This window comes from Falco peregrinus, chromosome 8 (assembly GCF_023634155.1).
Source record: "Falco peregrinus isolate bFalPer1 chromosome 8, bFalPer1.pri, whole genome shotgun sequence".
NCBI lineage: Eukaryota > Metazoa > Chordata > Aves > Falconiformes > Falconidae > Falco > Falco peregrinus.
Window position 1 is genome coordinate 63672982 of NC_073728.1, and position 27561 is coordinate 63700542.

The following is a 27561-nucleotide window of genomic DNA, read 5'->3' on the forward strand; positions in this document are numbered from 1 at the left end:
AAATCAGTGTTCGTGCTGCTGATGCCTCCCCCACTTGGCTGCAGAAGCCATAGTTGCCATTTCCAGCGCAGCGGTCCAGGCTCAGGCCCCTGGCGCTGCAGACCGGGATGTGGCTCTTTCCCAGACATGGGATCCCATCCCACAGGAATATTAGCCGTAATACCTGGCTCAAAGGTTGGTTTTAAGATTACGTATTGCAACAGAGACTGAATTTTGAAGCCCTTTAGTTCTGAAATGTGAAATGTTCATTCTTAACTTTTAGAAAGGTGGCAAGGCTTTCCTCGCTACTTTTTTAATTGCAAACTGCTGGTAGAATAGATTACTTGAGGATATCTCACACTGTGAAGACTATGGCAGGAGCAAACAAGACTTATTACCACAGACAATTATGTGCATTACAAATGCGCTTTATATTGAATTTAATTTTTAAATTAATTTCTTTTTACTATCATTTCATTTGCATGTGTAACTGAGAAATAAAAAAATAACAAGTTTATGTTTAATGGTGCTTCTGCTGCACTCAGATATGGTGAACTACTCATTAGAATTACCACCCAGAAACAGCCTAAACAAAAGCAGAAAGGCCTTTGCTAATTGCATGTAATGACTAAGATGTTCATTATTTTAACAGAAATAAGCATTTAACATTGTAACATGTGATGGATTTTATTTTTTTTTAACTGTGTCTTTAATGCTGTGTAATCTCTGGCTGATTTTGGATCTCTCCTCAAGTGTTTGTAGCCCTGTTGCAGAAATATTTACACAAGCACCAGAAAATAATTAGTGCACAGGCTGAAAATAAATAAACGAGCAGCATTTCCTAGGTCAGTCATAAGAATGGTAATTAGCGACCCAGTTTCTTTACAGTGCTTTCAGTGGCAGAAGAATCAGTCCTACAGATATTTATCTTGACTTCTGGTTGTCAGACTGGAGATTATCCATGTCCCTGGATTAGGTTTTTACCTCCGCACCCAAAACTTTCAGTAAATTCAATTGAAATTTCAAGTGTGAGTGGAAGGCAGAATCACATGTATATATATTTCAGAGGAACAAATACAACTTGCCAGCAGTGTGCGGCTGCAACAATGACATGTAGTAACATAACAAATGCTGACAAATCCCCATTCAGTACAAATGGTCACATTGCTCGCCTGACCCCCCCAGAATAATGTATTAATTGTTTCATTTTACCTGCTCAAAGGAATGGAGTCCACTCTCCTTACCTAACCGTACCATGTCTTCCATTATCGCTTGCTGCAGTTCCTGGGTTAAAACACATAAATTGCTCATGAAACAGCAGAGTCAACCTTACGCACAGTTAATGTCATTGTTCATCATGAAAACGTGTTTCAGAGTAAAGTTCAAGCACCTTATTGATAATTAATACATAATTAGAAAATATTATATTAAAGAAATGTACAAATGTTAAACTTGAGTGTGGTGGTGTGAACTGTGTCCTCAGTATGGAAAGTACGGTTAGATAGATGCTTAAATTTGCAATCCGTCAATCGCTTGCCAGACTTGGCTGCAGCATCATTTCCCACAGACACCAGTGGGATGGTTCAGTGACATCAGCGTCCATCGATGTGATCCAACTCAGTTATTAGAGAGCATGTGTAAATAAGGCTGCGGTCCTTATTTGGGACATCTAAACAAACACACACGACCTCTCCTAGTGCTGTCCTGCTGTTCCCTGCCAGACAGACCCTTGGTGCCCCAGTGCAGGAGGCTGCAGAGAGCTGTACCGTCAGTCAGCACACATCCCTGTATCCAGGTCAACCCTGCTTGATTTCAGTGAGGAAATCATTCTTGTCACTGAGATCATTAACAGACACCTACTCTAACTAGGTTATGCTACAGTGAAAAAAATGTCTTTCCTGCAAATAGATAGAAAGGCAAACCTTATTTTTACAGAGTTCTGCATATGTTCCATCGAACCCTCTTTTCTTTGCCCAGCCTGGCATAACTTCGGAATCGGGCACAACAATTCCCACCAGAAAGGCCTGTAGGTGAAGGAGAAGGAGAGCTGCAGGCAAAAGCTGAACATTAAGGCTCTACATTAAAGTGAACATACAAACCGGCTGAATTTGATATGTGCTTATCACTTCCTGTTTCATTACATCAATAATTTGCTAACATGACATAGTGACGTCTATTTTGGTGCCTTTGCCTTTTCCTCAGATAAAACTGTTCTCTCTGACTGTTCCTGCATTTGCCAACAATTTTAACACCTTCAGCTGGGGTTGTGTTCTGCTCGGACATTATTTAAATTACTTTTTACATAAGCCAGAGCAGAACGTAGCCCGTATCATTTCTACACATGCAATTCGTAGGCCTGTGAGTCTCAGGCAAACTCCAATGCCAAAGGAAGCCTCACGTTTGTGGCCAGTGAATGCAGAGGAATGAAGTGCAATGGTTTCAGAAGCTGTACACGTTTGTATAAACATGCAAACAAATGGGACAAGATTGGTCAAAATGGGTAGGCAGTGGTTGTGGAGCAGCGGTGGCTTTGCATTCCTCTGGCTCACGGCATGCAACGCGCCCAAGGAGTGCGCTGGAGGCCCAAGGGGTGACACTGAAGCAAATGGAAAGGCTGGAGCTTTGGCCACAGCGTCCTCCAAGCTGCTGAGGGGCAAACAGCAGCTGAGCTCTTGCGTGGCTGGCAGCCAGCTCCAGCGCAGGAGGGAGACGTCAGGGCAAAACCGTGGCATGATCCACTCACACTTTCCCCTCATCCGTGCCCAGCTCTCCATCTTCTATTTACAAAGAATAAAGTAAGAGTTTCTGAAGATTTAGTTTTTACCTGCAGGCTGTCTCCATGGACGTAGATCTGGGCAACAGGGTCACTGCGGATATAGATATTCTCTATCTTCTCTGGTGCAATATATTCTCCCTGAGCGAGTTTAAATATATGCTTTTTCCGATCAATAATTTTAAGAGTCCCATTCTGTTAAGAGAAAGAAATGAGATGCTCTCAGATAAGCTATTTAACCACAGAGACAGTAAGCAGTCTGGTTTTAGCAGATCTCTTTGAATTGCCAGAAAATGCTTCACTGACATATTGAGCTTATTCTACAAAACATAAAATTCATCCTTTGTAAAGATACATCTGCTTGGAAATTTAAGTTTGGTATTTGAAAATTTCCATGGGATAATACAATCGACATGACTACGGATCTGCTCCATACGCACAGGCAGCCATTTCCCAATGTCTCCAGTGTGAAGCCAGCCCTCCTGGTCCAGTGCTTCAGTTGTCTTCTCTTCATCTTTCAGATAACCTTTGAAAACATTTGGTCCTTTCACACATATCTGCAAAAGAGTCAGAGTTGCTGATAAATTATTTTATTATTCTGCTGTAAATACTAACAAGTTAAACAGTAATTAACTAAAATAAAAATGTTTTAAAAGTTGACTTAATGGCTGCGCTCCACGAAACTAAAATATATTTTGTTATAAAATTACTTATGGATTTTTTCAGACTAATGGGAGTTAGTTTTTCAGACTAATAAGAAGCAGGGATTGCAAAACTGATATGCTTGAAGTTGATTCGCATTCAGCTTGCAGTTAAAAAACCCCAAAGTTATTTCAATAAGTTTAATTTATGTGCAATGTGGAAATAACAGCAATGTAGAAATCACACAATTCAGCTCTTCTTAGTTGAACTAATTAATTCAGTCTTAGCTGTTAAAGTAATCAGGCATGGCATTGGCTGGAAGTACTGGCACAGCCCCTGTTTAATTAATGCTTTGCTGCTCTGTTGCTGAATTGACGTTTTCCTTTCCTGGTTGTTATATGTAATGCATCAGCAACCATGCACCTTACAAAGGTAAAATGCTTCTATAACTACTTAACACAGTGTTAACTAGTGAGTATTTGATATAAAAATTTGATTTTCTACCTCTCCTTCTCCTTTGGAAGCAAAATAATTCAGCTCTTCCACATCCTTCAATCTGATTAAGTTACAGGGCAAAGGGGCTCCTACATGACCTGGAAATCAAAGTTATCAAGTCACTTGTCATCTCTCCTATAAACAATAATTAGTGTTTATTATTAGTTGCTTGTGTAGTTGCAGATACACTGGATGTTCTTGCAGGAGCTGTGTCTGTGTGCAGAAATAATTTCCTCATTTAATGTTTTGAACTATGAAGACGAAATACACAACCATCCTATTTGGATATAAACCCTATTGTCAAATGTTGACATACAGACTGGAAAGGCTTCCCCTTTTTTTGAGCTTAGCTCATTCTAAAAGCACACAAAGCTCTGGACTCCCATCACGTTAATGACTCTCAATTATTTTAACCCGGGAATACCAACTGCAGTGACATTATGCTGAACACATTTCCCCCCACCCCTACAGTTTCTCCAAAGATGACATGAGGACACAGTCTGCTGTAGCCGACAAGTGCTGCTAGAGCACCGTGGTGTTCCAGACAGTCCTGTTTCCCCCAGAAACAGCCGCTGGGGAAGATGGACTGGAAAGGGGAGTCCCAGCTGCACCGCAGCCCTTTGTGCACAGTCGCTCTCAGGGGCTGAGGTCTCATTTTGCAAAGCAGCCAGATCAAAGCGTGCTGAGGATGGGGATGCGGTCGGGGTGTGAGCAGCTCTTTGCCTGGTGCTGTCAGAACACGGGCAGGGGGGCGGGGGGCAGCGAGCCCCAGGACACACCAGTATCTCCAAGGGGCTGGTTTGGGTTTGAAGAAAACCCAACAGATGGCCACTTGCGCTGGGAGAAGAAAGCATGTGCTCTTCTCTGGGCATGGAAAAATCTGGGTTGGAAAGATGGAAGCATTTAACTGGCCAGACCCATTAATGTCCAGTGTCCAGGTTTTCTATGTGAATGGGTGTGATACCCTTTTCAAAACATTTTTTATAAATACTGATGAATTATATTAACAAGAAATTCAGCTGCAGTACTTGTATGTGTTATGTGAGTCTTGCTTAGTGCTAATTTTTATCTGATTTTGTCAAGGTTCCAGAGTTTTGAAAGCCCTGAAACATATGAAGTATGGAGTAGCGGTGGATCTGTATTCAAAGCCTGTGTTTGCTCACTAAGTACATGAATGTATCCATCTTTTCTTTGTTCTGGCATTTCATTCTAACAAATGTTGTTTTAAATTCACCTCCAGTGTTCTAGAGAGGACTCACAGCACCAGGAGTGCAGGGATGAGAGTATCACAAATAACAGCTCAACGACCAGTTCCAAATCTCCCGAGGCACAGGTGCCCAGCATCTGATCCCTGTGTATTTATTCTGGACTAGCGACACTTTCAGGAACTTTACATTTTCTGAAGATTAATTACATACTGGTGAATGTTGTGTAACACCCTGGATTTTCTAAAGAAATGCACGTTTCTTTTTTTTTTTTTGGAAATGTTGGAAGAAAATAATTACCTGATGTCCAGTCACCTGGAGTTGTAAAGGTGCATCCAGCTGTGCATTCTGTTTGGCCATAGCCTTCATAAACCTGACAAAGAAACAGGTATTTTTAGAACACCACAGATGATTTCACTATTACAGAACAAAATTCTAAGAATCGCCTTCTGTTGCACAGTCCTGTGAGCTAACCCTGCCAGCTGCAGGGCACGGAGCACATCTAACCCAGGGACGCGTCCCCAGCTCTTCCTGAGCAGAAAATGTCATGTACCTGGCTATGAATGACCATGGCTCTGCAGAGCTGAAAAAAGTGAGAAGACAAGTTCAGCACTTAGCTTTTGAGTCAAGAAATATGTTACTCTATGGAAGCAAAAGTGGGGGGAAAGGTATTTTTGTGGGACATTTTGAAAATATAACTTTTAAATATTTTTTTGCCTAATTTTAGGCTCTTGAATGAGGCCTTTTCATTGCCCTGGGCTTTGTAGTCAAAGAGAAATAACGCAGTGGACATCTTAAGTGGGTTAAATTGCCATCTGAAGATTATCTTTCTCCATTTATATATAGAATAAAACATGTGTAACAAAGTTCCTAGCACACGCGCAAGCACTTTTAATTGCACATACTCAATTAAGTGATGAGTGGCAGGTGGGATGAGTCTATGCGCTTTTTTTGGCAGCTGCCAGCAGCGAAAGCAGCCCTTGCCTGCTGCCCCCTCCCCAGGGCCGCTGGCCGCCCCCCCTCCAGCCCCACAGCTGCGGCAGCCCCGGGGACAGCGGGGCACTGGCTCTGCCCCGAGCCCTGCAGCTTGCTGCTGCATCAGTCCTGGCAAAGCCGTCCTAAGTGCAGTTCTGAGGTTCTAACCCTTCTCCTTGCTTAAATGCAGGTGTGGTGAAAATGGATTGAATTGATTACTGCTAATGAAAAAGTCTTTGTAATTAGAAATCGCTTCACTCAGACAGTGAGCTTGGGGAGCTCAAGGACAACTGTGATGAGCAGGTGGGCCCCCTGCACGAGCAAGATATGATCAGGACCATACCAACAATAAATTTTGCATGTGGCTGTGTCGTGGTGGTGACTCCACCACACTCGTGCATCTGCCCAACATCCCCGGCATGTGTGAGCCTTATGGAGTTCATGAGATAATGCGCGCCTGCACTTAGCCTAAACTTAAAAGTTTACATACACTAAGGTGCATAAACTATTTTTGGTTTTCACCGAGTATAAAGGCAGGCAAGCTTTGGGACTGGGCAGAAGCCTCACCCACAGGCGGACGCACCACACAGGAATTTCCCAGTTCCCAGAGACTCCTGGCACTGGCTGCAATGGGGCTCCCAGCCCAAGTGCGGGCCTGGGTGATGTTAAGGTGGTAATTGGTGATGGATCCTTTCCCTAGTCTCTAACGCTTTGCAGGAATGATTTGATGCTTCACCTTTATCGCTCTTTTATCATACTGTGCATAATAATGAGTGCTATTTCCTTTTATCATATTGCATGCTATTTTCCTTTGTTGTATTGTAACAGAATAAACTGCATTTATTCTTGTATTTGATTTGGAATTCATTTCTTGCTTGGTATCCAGTCAATCAGCAAACGAGCAAGTGCCTTTCCCAGCTAACAGTAAGTGAACAGCCCCGGGCAGCCGGGTGAGCCCACCTGGCATCCGAGGGCTGCACGGAGGAAGCCCAGGACGGTTGGAGACGCGGGGGCAGCACCGGTGACAATCATGCGAACGCACCCCCCCAGGCTCGCCTGTTTGATAGCAGGAGAAAACACAAGAAAGCATCACAAATTACTACAGATGGCAAAACCTGGGTAGGCTGCAGACCTGCGGGGAGGCAGCCTCAGCCTGCAAGAAGCACATCTGACTCTGGGGAACCCCTGGGTAAAAAACAGGCTCTTCCCCCCCACCTCCTGCCCAATAATAAGCAAATTTTTTGCTTATTTGCAACTTGTCGTTCTTAATGAATTGGCTCCCAAGCAATCTAAAATAATGCTGTCCCTTTTTTAAGGCAGATGACCTTCAAATATTTCTGGAAGGCGTTACATCAATTCCTGTGTTGCAGTTTACTTCTTTCACACCCCCCTCATTTCCTTCTTCTTGTTCTAAGAGTAAAAAGAAAGCCCAGCACAAAAGAAAACAACTCCTGATTGAGCCTGCCAGTCTCGCCAGATCCTGAATCAATATGCAGCCTGGCTCGCCTCGCGTCTGCGCTCCCGGCAGCGCCGTGTGAACTCTGCTATCTTTGCACACTGAAGACAACTAATCCGCGGAAGAAAAGTACAGTCAGTTTCTTTAGTTAAAAATAAAGTGGCATGTCTCCAGATAAGTTATCCGATTGAAAAAACGAAGTAATCAGAGCCTCCTAGAGCAGTACGGAGCCTGGAAAACCTGGTTTAAAGCCAATGTTATCTTTTTTTACTGAGTAGATGTGTGGAAGACAGCAGGGCATTCTGATTTCTTTCTCTCTTGTTAAACCATGATTTACACATGCATTTTTCTCTACACCCTTGTTTTCCTAGGAAAAAAAGCAGTTTTGAATATGCCCCGCTGAAACCGCCTTAAATCCAATTGTATCTGTGGAGAATTTGCAGAAAACTTTGGAGCAACATCTCTTTGATCAGTCACTCCTCTTCCCATGGCCGCCTTCCTGGATTCCACCCGCAGCGGGAGGAGACAGGCAGAGGTTTGATGCCACCTCTCCCCTGCCCGTTGCTGGGCCTGAGCCGGGAGAAGCCACATGTCTGTGGGGCACAGGCTGAGCCCAGTCCCCGCAGGGCAGAGCACCCAAATAAATGGCGGGGGGTGACAGCGGCCCTGATGTTGGAGGCTACGATCCTGCTTCTGGGCAACTGCGCTGGGCAGAGGGCACGTGCCTCCGCACTGCATCGCATCCCTGCTCGGTGCCTGGACAGGGGCACAGCTTGTAGCCGGGAGCTGCACAAAATGGGTCCTGTTCTGCAAACAGGGGGTGTTGTGGCAAAAGCTGTCTTAGTCTGCCTTGTGCTTCTCCCTTCCCCACTGGAAAATCCTAACAGAACTGAAATTTTGGCATCTTATGCACAGTGTTTAAAAATAAATGCATAAAGAAATGTGGCAAAAGTTAATGGAACAACAACCCAATGGCACAATCCATTTCATTTTTCTAGTCAATGTTTCGCTCTATTTGCTCGTGAGCAGCAGCTGCCCGCAGCTCACCATGGGGCAAGCGGCCCACGCTGGCTTCAAGGAGAACCAGGCACTGCTGCAAGAAATAACAATTCTTGGACTTCAGACTCACTTCTTAAATTGCTTACCTGTATTTTATTAAAGAAAAGTTTATCCCACAAGCTGTCATTTCTAATGATCCCATTTCGAACTTCAGCCTTTTTCCGTTTTGCAGCAAATTCCAGAATCCAGCGCTTGAGGGACGTGTCTGCCTGGCTGAAGATCTGCGGGAGCGCAGGGTGGCCGGCGGTGGCACCGGGAGAGAGAAAACGTTAGCAGTGGCTCTGACAGCTGCAGCTGCACATCCCACCGGGGCACAGCTGGGTCAGCAGTGCAGGGCCATGAGGCTACGCTAGGGCTTCGTCAGCGGGGGCGGGGGGAGGAGTGGTTTATTTCGCTCCATTTGCTATTGTGCATGCTGTTCCTTGGGGAGCCAAAAAGAGGGCGGAGGACAGCATAGGCTTTGACTACATTTATATGACTGCTATTTCTGTATGATTTCTGTGATAGGATTCAGTGAAATCATGCCATCTGAGCAACTTGAATACCAGAGCAGGTATCGGTGCTGGCTGAAGCGGCGATGGGGGATGCATTTACCTTGGCTTCATCACTAGCATGAACTACACCTCCACAAACAAGAAACCCCCAGTGCCCATCCCTCTAATAAGGCACCAGAACCCCTGATCCAATGGTCCTGACCTTGGGGAAAAAGTAAATCAGTAGCTTTTCCTTAAGCTCATCTTTGAGGATAAATCTTCTGAGGAATAAATATTCCCAGCTGGTCAAACAGATTTAACATGATGACCAGACATGCCTGTCTTAAACACATTTCAAGACCATCTCTTAGTTTTAAAGATTTCTAGATCCAAAGGCCAACCTCACATTTACACTCCCTAAATCCTCACAATCTTTTTGCAGTTCCTGATTTTCAGCTGTTATTGCCACCAGAAAGAGAGATTCCAATTCCAGAACTGGTTGAAGGGCACAACAAGTCCTGGTGCATCCAGGTTTGATTGGTGTTTCTGTAATGAAAAAAATCCCTCATCTCTGGAAATGTCACTAGTGACTTCAGTGAGAACAGGGCGAGATGCTAACACAGAGGAATTTCATATTAACATGAATAGCCATGTCTGCAGTCTGTGTAAATCAACATAATACAGACCTACAGATCGGAGCAGCTGTATCAGTTATGCAGGGTAAGAACATGTTTGCAGCAAAGCAGGAACAGTATCATCTGCTCAGGGAATCTCTGTGACAAAGGGAATTCTGTCACCTAAGTACAAAAGGGACATAAACTTTATGATTACAAAAAGATAAAATTAAACTCACCTTATCATACATTCTGTTTAACAGCCGTGGCACGACAGGGAAGATGGTTGGACGCAATGCTTTCATATCGTCAGACAAGAGACGAATATCTCCTTGAAAGAACCCAATTCGCCCTCCATGGCAGTAAACTACAGACTGACAAGGAGAAAAAAGAACACATGTAACCTCTTTGCTTTTAATTCCCACGGCAGAGCATCCCTCCCAAGCGCAGAAGTGCCCTTCCTGAAATTCTGCTCTCCGAGATAGGAAAAACAGGGCTTCAGAAATACATATAAAAGTAACAGTAAATTTTGCACTGAATAGAAATATATGGATAGCTTTGGGCACTTCTCAGTACTGGTAATTCAGCATTCACCAAATTTGCCACTGTTTCTGGAAGAAGAAGGAAGCAAAAGCTTTTATAAGGGATTTCCCTTTATCCCTTTATTATTCCCTTTATTATCCCTGCACACGGGGGTGGAGAAGTCCAAGTTACGGTCAGATTCTGGATCTGAACTTCTCCTCTGAAGCCCAGACCTACCACAGCAGCTCACAGCATGAGCACCTACTGTCAATAAAAACGCATATTAAGAAACACCGTAAAACATACTGAGCAGCAGCTGATTTTTAGATGTTAATACTTTAGTTTTGTTTAAATTCAACAACATAGACTATGTTAAGAATACAGTGCCTGAGCCTGTATCTCAGAAATAGAAGCCCACTTTGTAGAAGGTGCTTTACTTCTATGGAAACAACAGATCCAGAAGTTTTGTACTTGGTAAGAAAACAGGCCACTTAGATGGGATCAGAGCAGACCTGGACGTGCAGGATGGGGCAGGGGAGGCTGCCTGTGATGCACCAGCTGGCAGCTGAAGCAGCAGTTCTGGCAGTCAGTAACCCTGCAGAGGACTAGTCACTAACTTGGGAAAACTGGTGGTTTATCCCTGGAGAGCATTTGGGGACCAGCATCACTACCCTGCTTTCAGAGTGGAAGCAGGAGAAGGCGTCCTCAGCACAGCACCTGTGATGCGGGAAGCCGAGCCAGCCTTCCTGAGCCCAGGCCAGCGTGCTCTGCAAGGGGTAGACCGGGAACATCAGCTCCCTTTGGTGGGCTTGTCTCCCCCAGATAACTAAAAGAGTTTAAAATTCTTTAAGAGACACCTAAGTCTTTTTGTGCTACTCCTAACAATCTCTAACAGTAACTGGAGCAGTCTTGCTGCTCTGCCATCCAGTTAGAGATTGTCTCCATCAGCTGAAACCACAGGAATTTTATGTCATGTGGGTTTAATGAACATCATGCTGCCAAACCTGTGTTTTACACTGCACGTGCATTAAAAAAAATAATGGGAAAATATAATCAGCGTGCTTGTTGGGAATTAAAACTAACTGCTAGAAATTTTTAGCTTTAAAGAATGTATCTGTATAATTTTGACTGTAAGTTCCAGGAGCTAATAATGTTGGCTAAAACTAGGGATGCTGAAACAGCGCTTGCTGTTCAGAATGCTTTTGAAAATTACTTTTTAGCATTTTGGAGAAATACCTTTATATTAATGAGCTTTTTTAGCAGGGAGGATAAACCTGAACATCCTTTGGAGGCCTGTCCCTTTCAATATGGCAACATCCTGTGCAATGAGGTTATTTCAGATGTTTCTAATTTCACACACATACCCCCTTCCCCTATCAGATGACTTTTTAATAGTTATATTCTTCCTTGCCTGCAAAATGGTTTGCCTGAAGAGTGGTGGCACACCGACCAACTTGCTTTACAAGGAAGGAAAGGCTGTGCTGTAATTTTCCAAATCTTTCATGGACTTTCACTTCCAATTTGCAAGATTTTTAACAGGGCAGAATATATTATTTCTGGCACAGATGTTACTAAGGAGTGGGAGGCTTATATTCGGATGCTTGTCTGACTCAAAAAGTATGCTTTCAGCCCGAAACAGTCCTCCCAGAGAAAGCACAGAGCTGCAACTGACTCCAGATCCAACCTTCCCCTGTTGGATCAGTTTTGAGTTTGCAGGCTCTCAAGCCAGGAGAACTGAGGCCATCGTCCCATCTGACTTGCCTAACACACTGGCTGCAGCACAAATCATCACCGGTCTTTTCAGAAAGAGATGTAAAAGGTCAGTTCCACGGGCCGGCATGCATTAGCACTTCTATTTGCCATTATTACAAGGGATGCTGGCTCCCCATTATTGCCTGCCGTACACTGCCCTGCCAGGAGGATCACGTGTGTCACACCATGATCTTAGTTTCCTCTTTTTCAATATCTGCAGGTTTTTTGCAGATCTGGTTATTTACGCAATAAAAGGATTTTAGCTGGTGGAGAAAACATCACGAAATTATTTTGACTCCCCCGATACCTTATCCTAGAGCGCTTTGAAAAGCTGCCCCCAAAACGGTGCCGGTTGATGAAGGGCTGTTTTCCAATCTCAGAGCCACCAGTGTAAGCTGGAGAGCCTGGGAAACTCTCCTGGAATCGCTCTGGACTCACAGCCATGTCACCAAGACCAGAGACCAGGCCCTGGTGATATGCACGTGGCACTTCTGGAGTACAAGTTTTTTTAGTGCTACAAGATATCGCTGGTTATTTAGTATTTTATTTTTTTTTTTCCGCGTGGAAAAAGGTGATTCCCACTGACACTAGGACCTTACCTGTACCATTCTCTCAAACATGTGTGCTAAAGGCAAATAGGAAATGTGTACATCCTCACAAGTAGGAGACCACTGACTCTGGAAGAAAACACAAGGAGCCCCACGAGGCCTCGTCAGTTCAGGCAGGTTTCTTACCTGTATAACTCTTTCAAACATGTGAGCCAGAGGCAGGAAGGAGATGAGCACATCGTCCTGTCTCGGAAAGATCACTTTCTGCAGGTGAAGGGCATGGGAGACAGAAAGGAAAGAAACACTGACAGGAAGACAACAAGAAAGTCATAAAACAATAAAAAGAAAAATGGCACCAGAGGAGCAAAAGGGTAAAGACTGTCAAGAGAGGAAGGGTGCAGCATACAAAGTGAAGCGTTAAGCCACAGTGTCAATGAAGCTCAGTTAGCAGGAGGAGTAAAGAGCACGGAGATGTACACAGAGGGCAATGGAGAGGCCTCTCCATGGCAGAGGGCATATCGTATCCACACAGCTCACGCTGGAAACGGAGGCTCACCCTGACAGAGAATCCCATTTTTATCCACTGCTTTCTACCACGAGGTGCTGAGACCATGCTTTGCACACCCAGCCGCACGCAGACCGCAGGATCCTGGTGCAAACCTGCAGCAGCCCCTGGGAATCAGCGGGGCTCTACGGGCACATCGGTTTTCCACATTGCACAGAGCCCGTCAGAGATTCACAGCGTTACCCAGAGTCACAGCTAGAGAATTTTTTCTTTTCCTTTGGTTAATCATTGATTTGAATCAGAAGATGTTGGAAAAATTAATGATGTTTTTTTCAGCTGCAACAATTAATGGCTTCTGTTAGTGTTTCTCATAATTTTAAGTGATTAAAATGTGATTTTAGGGGCATTATCGCTGCCCCACAGACAGGTGCAGTGGGGAAAAAGAAGGCCGGACAAATTATTCAAAACATAAAAGTGACCAAAGGCTTCAGTTTGCCAAGGTTTTAACGCTCTCTTGCAGACAGGGCTAAACAAGGGCCCCAAGAGCCTTACCTGATCCATGCCCCAGAAGGAAAATAGCCTTTCGACCTGCATTTCCAAGGGTAAGGCTTGCCATAATATTATGGATTAGAAAAACTGAAAGCTTGATTACCCAGTAACTTGCACCAAGGGCAGCGGTTAGTGGAAAATGGGTATAAAATCTATTAGCTCACAGTATTAACAGTTTATACCCACTTTGCATCTCCACTGCTGTGATGGAATCGATAGCCCGTGACCTGGGACATGGCGGTGGATGGAGGCACAGGAGGTTCTTCCTCGGGGAATATTTTATTGAAGTTAAAGCTGGGAAAGTCAGATTTGGGTATGCCCTCCCAACCATTACCTAGTAAAGTCAAACATGATTGACCACGTGGGCATTTTCAGCATCCAGTTTCATATTATTTTGTCTGTCGGTCTGAATTAAGCCATTAGGGCCTGCAGATCTATTTATACATCATTTCAAATTGGCCTCATTTTCTGCAAGCACAGTAATGTAAAACCAGTAGCATCACCAGCTATGCTGCTCTTTTTTTCCCCCACTGCTTTAAGTGCCTAGACAATAAATTATTTGGTTTTAAATTGGACCAAAATGATGACATTGAATAGTATTTCAGGTTGGCACAGTTGTCCAGTTAAATGTAAAATCAAAACAGTTTCTTGGCATTGGAGAACACCCTTATAATAAAGCTCTAGGTTCACTTAAAAAAATTTTCTATTTATAAAAATCACTGAACTAAGCAAAACTGGCACAAGAGCATGTAAACAGCAAATCTACAGTGCTACTCAGCTTGAGGTATTTTTATTTTATTAATTTATACTGCTTTCAAGGATTTTGCACCCTTGTTTGATTTCATTACTGTGGTTAGATGTTGCCCCAGTTGTGTGGATCAGCTATGGGCATTTACACTCTTGCCAACAATACTCTGGTGACAGAAGCTATCGAATTTGCAACCCCTTACACCAGACTTACGTCTCAATCTGATACCTTTGAGATTAAACAGAGTCCCACTGCCATCAGCGAACACTAAATCCATCTCTGTGGGCCACTCCTGGAAGATGCCAAGTTCCCTCAGCTCCCTCTAAATTAGTTTTTTTCTGCCCTTTGAAGCTCAGACCTATCTATGCATCAGCTTTTATTTGCGCATCGTGCTGCCTCTGAAGCCAACAAAACTCCGCAAGCTGTGAGCACGTGAGTTCAGGGGGATTTCTCACATCATGTGTCCAAGTTTCTTTATAGGAGTGTTCTGGAAATCTCAGAAAATTCAAGGATTAAGACAGTAAGAGTGCAGTATTTTCCGCACCAATGATAACACCAGCAAGGGGTAGAAGGTACCAAATTGTCTGTCCTGTGTCTACATGGCTACCTTATAGAATTGCCTGTTCACTAAATAAAAAAAATATTGATTCTTTATATTTGTTAGGTACAAGCCGTATGAAATCCTTAATATGTTGTACTAAAGCAATTCTGTGTTCTGTATCATTTCTAAACACAAGCTTACACGTTGCATGAAACCGATTATATAGGTATTTGGCTAGTACTATGCTTTTTAAAAAATATGTATAGCAGAAACTGAGATATAATTTAGTATCAATGAAATTAAACGTTCTTTTAAAAAACATGCCTGTTCTTATACATACACACACTCCATATGCAGAGAGCTTTGACAGAAATGAGGGCATTGTGTGGTTATGACGGGACACCAAGAGCACAAGCGGACACTGTACTCTTTTTCTCAAGCACTGGTTGCAGGGCTTGTTTGCTCTCCTAATCCTTCAAAAGGAGTTAATTGATTTACAGGAGCCAGTGCCGCTCCTCTGAAGCGCTTTGCGCCCTACAGAGCCCAGGAGCCAGTGCTGGAAAGGGGATTTAATGCCCTCCAGTGCTGTAAGCTCAGACTTGCTCCCATTTCCAAGGATTTGGCCCTCTGAGTAAAAGACGTTTCACCTCTTATCTGCAAGAGCATACTCCCAGCCCATGCAGGGGCACACCTTAACCCACACACTCTGCACATAGCAACATTTTCTAGATCAGGGTATTCACCTCCGTCACTTTCAAAAAGCCTGAAAAATCAGCAACCACGTTCCCATGAGTCAGCATAGCACCTTTGGGGTTTCCTGAAAGGAGACAAAAAGTGATTTTAAAAGATGACCCAGTAGAAAATTTCCAAAAGCTTAACAAAAACCAAACCAAGAAATGGTTAAAATATTAAGTTCTCTTTTTTGATTTTAAAACTTATGTAATTTTTGCAGTCATTTCTGTGCAGTAACATGCACCAAAAGCACTTACTACAATACCCAAAATTTAACAAAACGATACGACAAACACTAATATTTCTATTGGAGACTCTGAGCAAGTTTCCACCTGGAATAGCCCAACTGCAATTTATAAGAGCACTCAGATGGAGACACTTGACAAGCACGGCCATCCGACCCAGCTGGCTGTTCTTGACTAAGAACGATCTGGAATACCAACAAACCCCATCTCAAAGGCTCTTGAGCTCCGACTTAGCCAGTGCACTGGATAACCCAAACAATGCAGAAAACCAGTAATACATGGTGAAAATCAGGTTACAAGAAGACTCTATGAGACTGCAGTTAAGGAAAGTCATTAATATTATCAGCAGCAGTGTAGAGGTGTCCTGGAGACACACCAAACCCATCATGGAGCCGGCAAAGCCCCCATGTCACATCCCAGTGCTGGGCACTGTGCCTGCAGCGTTTCACCCGCTGCCTGTGTGGCCACCTCCACACTGTCAATATTTGCTTTTGCACCCTCTTTTCTCTTCTGAGCCAAGAATTCCCCTTTGCACCAGGACACATCTTTCTGTACACCAAAATAGGGAGTTTGTTAAGCAGCAAATGCCCAGGCTGAAACCTCCGGGCACAAAAACCAGAGCCAAGGGCCCCATCTGAAACGCGCTGCTTGCAGTGCTGGCATGGGGGCTCTGCACGTCCTTCTGTCATGGAACTGTCCCTTTTTCAGCACCCTCAAAGGGTTTATTGCCAAAAAGAAGATGTAGCTCAGCTTGAATAAAGATTACAGAGCCAGTCTCTCTCTTCAGCATGTTTCTAAGCAGATTGTTTTAATTCGATCACACCGCTGCAGCACGGCTCCTGCCACACCGTGCAGAAGCAGCTCAGAGGAGCTTTACCTGCAGGTCCCCTGCCAGCCCCGCACGGAGGGCACGGGGATGCGCCAGGGGCTTTGCCATGCTCTTACAGTCAATGATGGATACAACAGCCTCGCAAAATTGTAAATCACCCAGAATTTTATTCTGGCTTCCTCAGATTAGGAAGGGGCAATGGTGTTTTGTGAACCAGTTTCAGCACAGGCAAATATGCTTAATCCTTTCGGATTCAGATGAGTTTGCGGCTGCGCGGCTGGCAGCCCTAGGGTGCAGGCATGCACCCACGTGGCACAGCCTGGCTGAGGTCCTGCTCCAGTGCTGAGCCCTGTGCCCTGCCAGCTCAACTGACATTGCTTCTACTCAGCCTCTCAAAAAACTAAATAAAGGCCCCAAACAAAAGTAGTAATTATTGCACACATTTATTGCACTGAAGCAGGACATTTTGAACACAATGTATTTTAGTGAAAATCTGTATTTGAGATTCCAGGTGCCGTTGAGTAATTCCGTTCCCAATACTTGCAGATGAACACAACGCACAGGAGGGTGTTTAGGCCATCAGAAGCCCAGAGGTGAAGCTAGGGCTGACATCTTTGCCAACCACAACTGCTCCTGTCCTAACACGTTGTACCAGACAGGCTTGCAGGCACCAGCTCAGCCAGGCGGGCTTCATTTCAAGGTGTCTGTTTTCACAGCTGGGTGCACACATGGATCCAGACCTCAAGAAAACTCCACAAACTAATGTCAGTTGTAAATACACGCCAACAACCCAGAAATTACTCGTGTTATTTTACTTGTGTCTAGTCAAATATGCATGTCTAGCCCCTGCAACTCTACAAGTAGTCATACTCCCGCAGCATCGCACAAGTTTCTCTGCATCAGCACCCAGCAGGTCACACACTGGTGGAGGGGATGTGCTTAGTACTGGTTTGGAAATTCAAAACTGTGCCCTCCAGCTATACAAACAGCGGATCTGGCTCCTGCACCTTGATGCAGCTCTTCAGACTTCTTTTGGAAGGTTTCTCAAATGCTTTGAGACCTCAGACTCATTTACTTACTCCACCTCTGACATTAATGCAAATTCAGTACCTCTGCTCAGCTCACCACGACACACTGGAAGCAGCGTGAATGTCCTGACTCCTTCCTCTGTGTCCCATCTGCAGCAGGTTCAGTGTCCTGGACAGGCTACAGCGTTAATGGTGTCAAAGCAGAGCAGCAGTGTTAGAGCCAGGATAGCCTTCACCAGGAGAAATCCAGAATAAAACCATCCTGCCACAGGGGAGCTGCAGCTTTTTGGGCTGTGGAATTTTTAACCTTCTTCAGTAGTTTTGTTTCAAGAGTTAACCTAGCGAAACAGGTGCCCCTTGCTACAAGCCCTTTCCCAGAATTACCACTCCAAGAGAAAAAAAGGTGGCACTGATACTGTTTTTTTTTAAAAAAAAAAATATTAAAAAAAAAATCAACGCCAGATCTGTATCACTGCTCTCAAGTTTGAATTTCCTCGTCAAGACATGCCTTGTGTGTGTTCGTATGGAAACGGGCGCACTGTGATCCCCATCAGTTAATAGCCCGGGTATGGCAGTTTCTCCTTATCTTGGTGCCAGGCTGGTTTGACAGTTCTCATAAGCAACAGAGGAACCTGTTCCACATCGTTAAATGGCTCTTTCAAGTAGCAGCTCCAGCACTAACTTGGTGGCATGATCCGTCAGTATTTTGGGATGTAAGCACCTTCCTCCTGCTGGGAGCCTCCGGCACTCAGGGATATCCACTGGCAGACTGTGGGAAACCACTGGGAAGCAATTTTTATCCAGTTGGTTACAGTTGGATCCTTAAGGAAAGGATAGTTTGCTTCTCTGGAATAGCCAGCATGAAAAATTGTACCCTGATGGTTTGGAGACATCTGTGTGTCTTTGGCCCACTTCTGTGTGCTGTTTCTTGGTACAACGGTGAAAGCTGGTCTTGTCATATGAGCTCAGCCACCCTGGCCTCTCACTTCTCCCCAGGGAAGCATTTGGACATCTGGTCCTACCAAAGAAAAGCACACATTAAAGTCTATTTCTGCTTGTTTTTGTTCGTTTGTTTTTGTTTGTTTTGTTGTTTTGGTTTTTTTTAATAAACAGCTAAAATTGTTTCCTATTCTACAATTTCCAGTTTACAAACTCTATAGCTAAGATTGTTTCACACAATACAAAAGTATTTAGAGCCCTTCAGAACATATCTATTGGAAGAAAATCTAAAATCCAGTCATTAAAAATATCCTGATGTAGGCTATACAAAAAGCCAAGCCTTTTATGTCAAAACAACACATGGAAAACAGACCAGAGTGTTGATGCAGCCCCTGGAAAAGCCAGACAGTGATGGGCAAAGCCCTCCAGCAGAGTGGAGTGGAGGGTGGTTCACAAAGCATTACTCTGTGAGAGTTAATTTGCAGATTATTTGCAGAATTTGAAATCTCTGGTTTGGATGGGAGAAAGCAAATGAGATCCCTGGTTGTCCTATTTCTGGAACTTCAGGCATGTTCCTAAGAAAAGCACAAAGTCAGAAACCGGCCCATGATTGCATTTGCAAAAATAATTTCGAAAACCCTTCTCTATTGAGAATTTCTTATTTAGAAATAAAAATATCAGCAAAAATGTGACTTGAAAAAATAATTACTTTGCACTTCAAAACCCCATACAGACTGTGCCCTGCTGTATCTGCAAGCATGGCTTCTTGGGTTTCCTGTAATTCCCGTTTGTGTCTGGCCACTTTGCGCTGGCACAGCCGGCGCTCACAGGGTACATGGCTGCAATGTCCGTATCCTGCACTGGATTCTATCTTTCCCTTTCAGGAATTCCCACTGTGGGACAGAGCAAAGCCACAGGCTCCTTTCACACAGTGAAACCTTGGGTACTCTGAAGCGCTCAGATCTCAACACTAAGAACAATGCATGAAGGTAAAAAAAACAACAAAACTTTTTAATACATTTTGAGTTTGTACGTGGAGTTGATAAAGCAGTTGCCTACCTGATCTGTAGTACAAGTCTTCCGCAGAGGTGGAAGCTGACGATGCCCCCCCTTGCTCAGCCTAATCCGCAGGCTTTGCTCTCTGCAGGCTGAGCAGCACGAGCAGCTCCCTTGGTGTCGAGAGGCATCTTCTGCTTGCCTGAACGAGTGGAGGCCAAACTGAGGATGCTTTGGGGTAGGACCAAGTGTTAGGCAATCCTGAGAGCCCAGGTGAACCTACAAGAGCTGCTCCAGCAGCCCATGGAGCATGGTACTTCCCTGCAGTAAGTATAAAAGCAGTTTCCCAAGCAATCATGCCTTGTGCATCTGTGCCGCCTGCCTGTGTAGCTTTTTGGTGGATGTTACAGAGGTTGAGTTCTCAAGAGTAGGAAACTCCTGCAAGCTATATGAAGACCAGGGTCTGGAAATCACTGCATCTGCTAAGAACAGGCAGGAAAATGCTGTGCTCCTCTCCAAGAAAAAGGGGCCAGTGGCACAGGAGTCCTGGCAGGGTGGGCTACCCAGCCTCACCCCCGAGGGCTGACCCAGGGGTGTGGGCAACACACCAGCACGCTGGGGCATGCTGCTGAGGGGACAGAGGTGCTGGGGACATCAGTGGGCTTAGGATACAGAGAATGGAAAGCTGTGGACCTGCATTTCTTTTTTTTTTTTTTTTTTTTTTTTTTAAACACCTGCAGAAGATAAATACTGATCAATCAAGCTCTTCACAACAACACTGCAAAATGAGAAGCAGAAACATGGGCAGATTTCCAGAGAACTGGAAAATCATTCTTCCAAAGTGTATGCCAGGGGATTCAAGTGAAAATTAAATTAATCATTATTTTTGATTTGCAATCTACATAAAAAAATATATATATTCTTAAATGCATAGAAATATCATTGCTATAGCAGTATAACAGCAAGTTTGCACATATTGAGGTGGTATTAATAATTCATTTCATAATCTATTCTAACATTATGAAATTAAAATGCCTCTTCTGTTACCTGTAGTGCCACTAGTAAAACAGACAATCGATAGATCTTCTGGCCGAGGAGGCTAGAAATACACAGGGAGAATAAGAAAATCACATCAATCAAATGCAGAACAGTCAATGGTAGACAGTTGTCATCGTATAAACTTGAAGATCAAACCACTTATATTTCAGCTTTCCCATAAAAAGCTTTCATTCCCCTTGGCAAATATAAGAGACCCTCATAAAACTCTTTTTATCAGGTTTCTTCAGTTGATGCAGACTCTATTCCTCCCTTATGTTTTGCTCCAGCATACACTAAGGGCATGCTTTAGTGTATGAAGACTCTGATGGAATATTTGTCTTGCAGTTAGTATTTTCAAAGACACTGTCTATACCTGGAGGCGTGTGGGAAAGCTTAAGATAATTTACTGATTTTCAGATAAATTCTGGAAATGTGATTATTGACAACAGGGGACACCTTCCCGAAGCTGCTGATTGCTCTCGTTACCAGTAAGTGTAGAATATTTTGGGTGCATGTACGTGCTATTTTGGGTCATGAATGAATAAATAAGCAGCCTGAAAATCAGGGGCTGCTTTTGGAAGTTTTGCACTTTTTTGGAAGTATGAGCATCCAGTGAAAAATAAAAATGCAATTTTCAAAAAATATCCCAGAGAAATACTGCCAAGTAGTGTTTCTGAGCTACAGAAACCCCACTGAAAAGCCAGAAGTGCAAACGCATTCCCCTAGTGCCACTTGGGTACAGTAGTGGAATTAGTGTGGCTTAACAATGGCATTTAATTACTGTCCCATTAACACATTCAGCAAGGATGAACTATGTCAGTCAAGTGTCCCAGGTGGAGGGTATGAAGTAACCATTCACCACAGATATGTGGTGTTATCGACAGTCCTTGGGCTCCTCCTCCACCTTCCACGTGGAGAGGGTGACGGCACACAGGGTTCCTTCTGCCCAGAGCAAAGCCTTCCCTCTCTTGTCAGGGAAATAAATGTAATGTACCCAGCTGCAATTATAAGTGGGAAAAGCAGCATGCCAACACTCACCACAGGCACATGTCGACTCTCACGGCCACAGTCCTGAAAGAGATTAAAGAAACAAAAATGATTCCCACTTTAATTCCTGTGGTGTAACTCACTTGCTAATAATTGCAAACCATTACAGGGGAGCATGAGCTGGAGCAGAAAAATTTGTGGCTAACATTTAGGTCATCTTTTCTATCCAAAGTTTCTTGCATTAACTGCAACACCATTCTTGGATTTCAAGTAGTGCTTGGGCTGGCTGAGCTGGATCCAGGCTGTTTCATAGAAGTGTGAGGCTGCAGGCTTACACGTCGCAGGACAGTGGCTTGAATAGCAACCCCCCTTTGCAGGCTTAAACCGCAGCTGATATCTTACTTGAGCAGGAAGGTTTGAGACATTGGCTCGCCTGTCAACAAAGACTAACACTAAGAGGCAACTGCACTGATCAGCAGTATCAGCCACAAGCTGATACTCTCCAGGCACTGAACCTGCCACATAGTTCATGAGTCCCTGTATACTTCATTGTATTTTTATGGAAACTACAAAATATAGTAAAAGAAGAGGGAGAGCAAACTTACCTCCACCTCCTGCATGGTCTGGATGCGAACTCCACAGCGCCTTCCCCTCTCCGTCAACTCCTTCTCAAAGGGATCCATCAGGATGATGGAGCTCAGACCTGGGGTTTCTCTCCTCTCCACGTGGTCGAGGAGTATTCTGGCTTTTTCAGGTTTGTCACAAATGACTGTGGAAATGTCAGCTGGAGGAAAAGCAGCCAAACAAGCTGTTTAGGGTAAATCTTTTTTAAAGCAAGACTGGCTGCTGGTTCATAGCTAACATTGCATCAGTCCCGATATCCACTTCAGGCTAACATTAGAAGTCTTAGAATATAACATATATTTCTCTTAGAAAACTACTGCAATTCTAGATAACCTAAATCAATGCCAAAGCTGTAGCTGACATCTACAATTATTCTGGGATTCAGCTCAAAAAACTGAAATTGCTCACCATGTGGGGTAAAAAATCTAGGAAGCAAATCATGAAGCAGCACACGAGTGGGTGGCTGTGGAGTAATTCCCGCAGCCAGAGCAGCCCCGTCCCTGGCTGTGCATGACCGGGCACATGGGAAACGCGGCAGAGGCAGCCCTGACCCTGCATGGAGACACGCCGCTCCCCAAAATCCTCTCTAAGTAACTTCAAGACACTGAGTGACTATAATCACCTGTCTTTTGGAAAGCAGAAGAAAATACACTATTCTGAGCAACAAAATTGATCTCCGAGAAGATTACATTAATTTTGTTTTTACCTGTGTTGACAATGTAACGAATGGCTCCAGGACCTAAGGTATCGTAGAGGGGAACCACCACCATGGAGTAGGTATAGCAAGCCAGCTCGGAAATGATCCACTGCAGGAGGACATGGAAGCACAAAGGTGAGAACGGGGCCATGGGAGCAGATATAGCACACTTCAGAACAAGCTTCAAGTACAGAGCAAGCTCACAAGGCAGGAACGTTATCAATACAGCATCAAGTTGAACTTAACGTCTCACCTCTGGACGGTTTTGAGCAAAGACCCCAATGAACTGCTTTGTGGAAGGCTTGCAGCCCTGCTGAAGAAGGCCTGAACCCAGAGCTTCTGCTCTTTCAGCCACCTGGAATAAGAGGTATATAAGAAATAACAAAATAAGTGAAGGCCTAACTTGTATGGGGAGGGTCTCAAATTATTCTATCTAAGAGCCCAGGGCTTTTTGCAGTATCACAAGCCATCAGTAGCTGCCCAGCAGTTGAACTCTGATTGGCGATGCCCATGGCCTTGGAGCATGTCGGTGCTGCCAGCCAGAGCGGGCTCGTGGCACTGAGCGGGTCCCCGAAAGCTGACACACCTATACAAAGCTGGGGTGTGCCCGGCTGGGGAAACCGAGAGCCCCCACACCATCAGCACCCCCTGGGCTAGCGCGTGCGTGTTACTGACAGCGCCCTCACACCCCTCCTGCCGGGCACCAGGGGGGAGGACTTTGCGGGGGGGTTCGTGTTCAGCTCACCTCCTTGTAGGACAGCCACTGGTAGGGCTGCTTGGGCTTCCTGAACCCCAGGCAGGGGCCGTTTTCTGGAAGACAAGCAGAATGACGGAGTTACAGGGGCAGTGCCAGGGGTCAACATGCCACGCTGCAGGGGTGCAGCGGAGCCCTCAGAGTAAATCTGTTATTGGGGCTGGCTCTCGCTCCTGGGGCAGAGCTCATGGAGAGCCCAATCAAATTAAAAACATGAGTGCAGCTAGTGGGAGACCAGCTGCAGGGATCTCCCAGTCGCCTCAATGCTCCTCCCTCATTCGCAGAGGAGACACCAGCGGTTTGCCCCTGAACAGCCTCATTAAAAGGCTTCTCCAAAGGTAGTGTGAGCACCAGCATCTGATGAGGGCTTACATCCCAAACACCAGCTTCTACTGCTTTCACTGCCTTTTCATTTAAATGCTTCAAAGTGAAAACTGCCATTTTTAGCACAGCCTACTCTGGAAGAGGGTAAAACAACGCACAGCACCAAGTGACAGGATGAATATTTGAAAAGTTTAATTGATTTACTAACTGTACTTACTTGCACAAGATTCATCCCTCCATACTAACTACTGAGTTATTTATTTACCCCTGTCTTGCAGGGTGGAATATTTGTAATTCCATTGAGGCTTTTGGTGGTACCAAAAATTAACCTGACAATGAAATTGTTGTGTTCAGTGAGGCAGGACGTCGTAAGCAGCAAACACAGGAAGAGTTACAGAAGAGCAGGGAAGGGTCATCATGGCTTTCTGGAGCAAGAAATGACATCTCACGAGTGTGTGAGAGCTCTTGGATGGTACTGTTGATCATGGGGTAAGGGCGAGGGAGTGATACACCACGCTCAGCCTTCCTAAGAGCTTTTGCCAGAGTCCCTCACCCTGCCCTATTGTGGAACAAAAAGTGAGCTGGATGAGTAAGTGATGAAAAGGCAGCAACGAGCAGCACTAAGTATCAATGTTTGCAGCAGAGGAAGAGCTCTGCTGTGTTCCACAGTTCTATGCCCAGATCAGCCCCATTTAATGTATTCACAAATATTCTGGAAATGAATAATGTATAATGAGCTTTGCCGATGCTGCAAAACTGAGGATGTTAAGCTGTCTGCCAGCAGCAGCAAAAAGATCTCGTGGTACCAAGAGACTTCACAGTAAAATTCAATGGCATTAAGGGCAAAACAATGCACATTGCAAATAATAACCCTAATTAAACCCCCCACGCTCCAAAAGTGTCACCCACACCACCATGGGCAGCACAGGCTGCAGCACCTGCCCTGCCCTTGCTGGGTATCCTCCTTGCTTGGACCTACCACTCTCTGGATCTCCCAGTTCCCCGGCCTCTGCCTCTCAGGCCTCCCACTCCCACTGGACCTCCCGCTTTCCCTGAGCCTCGCACCCTTTTTCATCCTCCCACAATACTTTTGCCTCATACGCTCTTTTGACCTCTCATATCTTTTCAGCCTCGCACTCTCTGAGCCTCTACAGTATTTTGCCCTCCTACAAGTCTGGGGACCCTACACTCCTTGGGTCTTTCAAGTTTCAGTGGACACCTCATAGCTCTTCGGCCTCCCACACCTTGTTGGTCTCCGAGAAATCTTTCAGCTTCTACACCTCATTGGCCTCCCACATCTTTTTAGCTTCCCAAACCTTGTTGGCCTCTCACACCTTTATCAGGCTGAACATCCCATCGGTCTCCCACCACCTTTGTTGGCCTCTATACCTCATTTGGTCTCCTACACCTTTTCAACCTCTACACTTGTCAGCCTTCCACATCTCTTGGACCCCAGCATTCAGGCCTCTCAGCCTTTGGCGTCAGCACTCCTGGGTCCTCCCACAGTGCTTTGGCCTCCCACATATAATAGTCCTCTGTAGTTTTGGGGCCTCCCACACTCCCTTAGGCTCTACAGTCTCTGGGCTTCTGCACTTTTTTGGCCTCCCACACGCTTTTGGGCTCACTCTCTCCTTCAGCAATCATATCTCCTTCAGCTTCCCACACTATTTTGCTTCTATGCTTTGTGCCTCCTGCACCCTTGGGAAGTCCTACACTTTTCAGCCTCTTCACTATTTGTGCCTCCCCCATTCGTTCAGCCTCTTGCTGTTGTGACTTCTACAATTTTGTGGCTTCCCACATTCTGGTGGCCTCCGTCTCCTTTTTGGGCCTCCCATGCTCCCCTGGCTTTTGAGTCTGAATGGGTGTCTACACCATTTGGGCCTCCCACACTTTTACGGGCTCACACACTCTCAGCTTCTATGCCCTCTGAGCTTCCCCAAGCCTCTGAGCGCCCCCTCATTCAAGCCTACACATTGCCTGGTCCTCCACCTCTCCCCACCTCTGCCCCAAGGCCTCCTCATCACCGCGCTCTCACCGGAGATGCTGAATCCCCTCCTGAAGACCTCATACATGGTCCTGGCATCGTCGTAGTAGTGTGTCAGCAGTTGCGGGCTGTCCCCGATCACCGACCGGCGTGCCCCAGCCAGGCCCTGGGCAACATGACAAGACACGAAGTGACACAGCCATCAGCACTGCCCGGCGGGCGGGAGATGGGGAAATCCACAACCATAAAGCTCCCCAAATGCCAGAGAGACCTCTGAAGCCACCACCATATTCCTGCCCCAACACCCAAAGGGATGGGGGAGGCGGGACATCCTCCTCAGTGCCCCAGGGACATGGGCAACCACCTGCCCAGAGAGGAGCATTTGACCTGCCTCATTGTTTGGTATTTCCCAAGGAGATTCGAGGGGGAATTATAAATGCGCAAGTAACAGAGTGGGGATGTGCTGGGGGAGCAATTGGGCTCCACAGGTCCCCAGGACTGGCACCGCGGACACCTTCTCAAGGACATCTAGACCAACGCCAAGGAGAGGCTGAAGCAGAGGCCAGAGCCCAGCGTGTGGGTTCAGCGGTGGTGGCTTAGGAGGGGGCAAGGGGAGGCAGGCACCAAGCGTGACCGAACCACAGCTGCCCTAAGGGGAAAACTGTCTTGGAAAATGTAGATTTCTCCCACCCTTTTTAAAAGTTGTTGGAATTAGAGGCAATAGCGTTTTAGAGGGGACATCACAAAAGGCTTTAAAAATTCCCATCATACTTTCAGATATTAATTTAAGTGGAAACAATTTTCAGAAATATTTCTTCTCTTTAAAACAGAGCAGCTTCATAAAACTTTAAAACCTTTTACAGCCATGAAAATTAATAACTCCTCAGCCTCTAAGCATGGATTCAGGTCTATTTTTTCTTATTATTACAAAGTTTGCCACAGCAGACTCGGTAATGGGCACACAGAAGATGTGTCAGCTGATTTGATCTTATCAGCTGTTGCCTTTCAGTGGTTTCTCCCATGCCATGGCAGCTCCTGTAATATTTGGTCATGGATGGCTAAGCAAAAATAAGACCAAAACATTGCCGAAAATCTAAGAGAATAAATTAATGGGCTGTAGGCTAGCTTTCCAGTTTACAGCAAAAGGTGAATTAAGGAGTGAAGTGATCCCTGGCATAGTGCATCACACGACTGATTTCAGGATGAGGTTGAGAAGCCCTCAAAACCAAACAAAAGCACCTCCTGGCATCCCCAGGCATGTAAACCACCGGTGGAACCCAGTTGCTCCCGCCGGGGTGCCTCTGGCCTCACCTCGACTTCCTCCGACTGCATCCGCAGGTCGCAGGGCGGCTTCACGGCCCGGGGCCGGCTGGCAAACCAGTAGGCAACAACGGCTGCGAAGGCACCAATGCCCACCAGTGCTGTGGCTGGCAGGTTGCGGAAAAACTGGCTGAGGTCGTCGAACTCAGGGAGCCGCAGGCTCCGCAGGATTTCCTGAGCCTGCATCTTCTCCAGGAGCGAAACGGCAAACTCTGCAAGAGCCAGAAG

The 27561-nt window shown here is 45.3% G+C and overlaps 1 protein-coding gene across 5 annotated transcripts in view; it reads right to left on the minus strand.

Moving 5' to 3' along the window:
• The window catches only part of ACSL6 (acyl-CoA synthetase long chain family member 6), a 60557-nt gene that overhangs the window by 5936 nt on the left and 27060 nt on the right, over nucleotides 1–27561 (minus strand). For 3 of the 5 annotated variants that reach the window (XM_055812121.1, XM_055812119.1, XM_005242765.3), the window contains exons 2-20: nucleotides 27325–27545; nucleotides 26065–26179; nucleotides 23697–23761; nucleotides 23205–23306; nucleotides 22961–23060; nucleotides 22236–22414; nucleotides 21682–21714; nucleotides 20653–20704; nucleotides 15580–15653; nucleotides 12545–12622; nucleotides 9911–10045; nucleotides 8671–8805; nucleotides 7030–7125; nucleotides 5395–5467; nucleotides 3899–3987; nucleotides 3193–3309; nucleotides 2804–2947; nucleotides 1902–2003; nucleotides 1192–1263 (exon numbers count right to left, since the gene is read on the minus strand). In XM_055812121.1, the coding sequence (XP_055668096.1) occupies nucleotides 1192–1263; nucleotides 1902–2003; nucleotides 2804–2947; nucleotides 3193–3309; nucleotides 3899–3987; nucleotides 5395–5467; nucleotides 7030–7125; nucleotides 8671–8805; nucleotides 9911–10045; nucleotides 12545–12622; nucleotides 15580–15653; nucleotides 20653–20704; nucleotides 21682–21714; nucleotides 22236–22414; nucleotides 22961–23060; nucleotides 23205–23306; nucleotides 23697–23761; nucleotides 26065–26179; nucleotides 27325–27545 (1982 nt within the window). Of the gene's footprint in view, nucleotides 1–1191; nucleotides 1264–1901; nucleotides 2004–2803; nucleotides 2948–3192; nucleotides 3310–3898; nucleotides 3988–5394; nucleotides 5468–7029; nucleotides 7126–8670; nucleotides 8806–9910; nucleotides 10046–12544; nucleotides 12758–15579; nucleotides 15654–20652; nucleotides 20705–21681; nucleotides 21715–22235; nucleotides 22415–22960; nucleotides 23061–23204; nucleotides 23307–23696; nucleotides 23762–26064; nucleotides 26180–27324; nucleotides 27546–27561 lie in introns of all 5 variants that reach the window. The other 2 variants (XM_055812118.1, XM_055812120.1) reach the window with 2 other exon arrangements.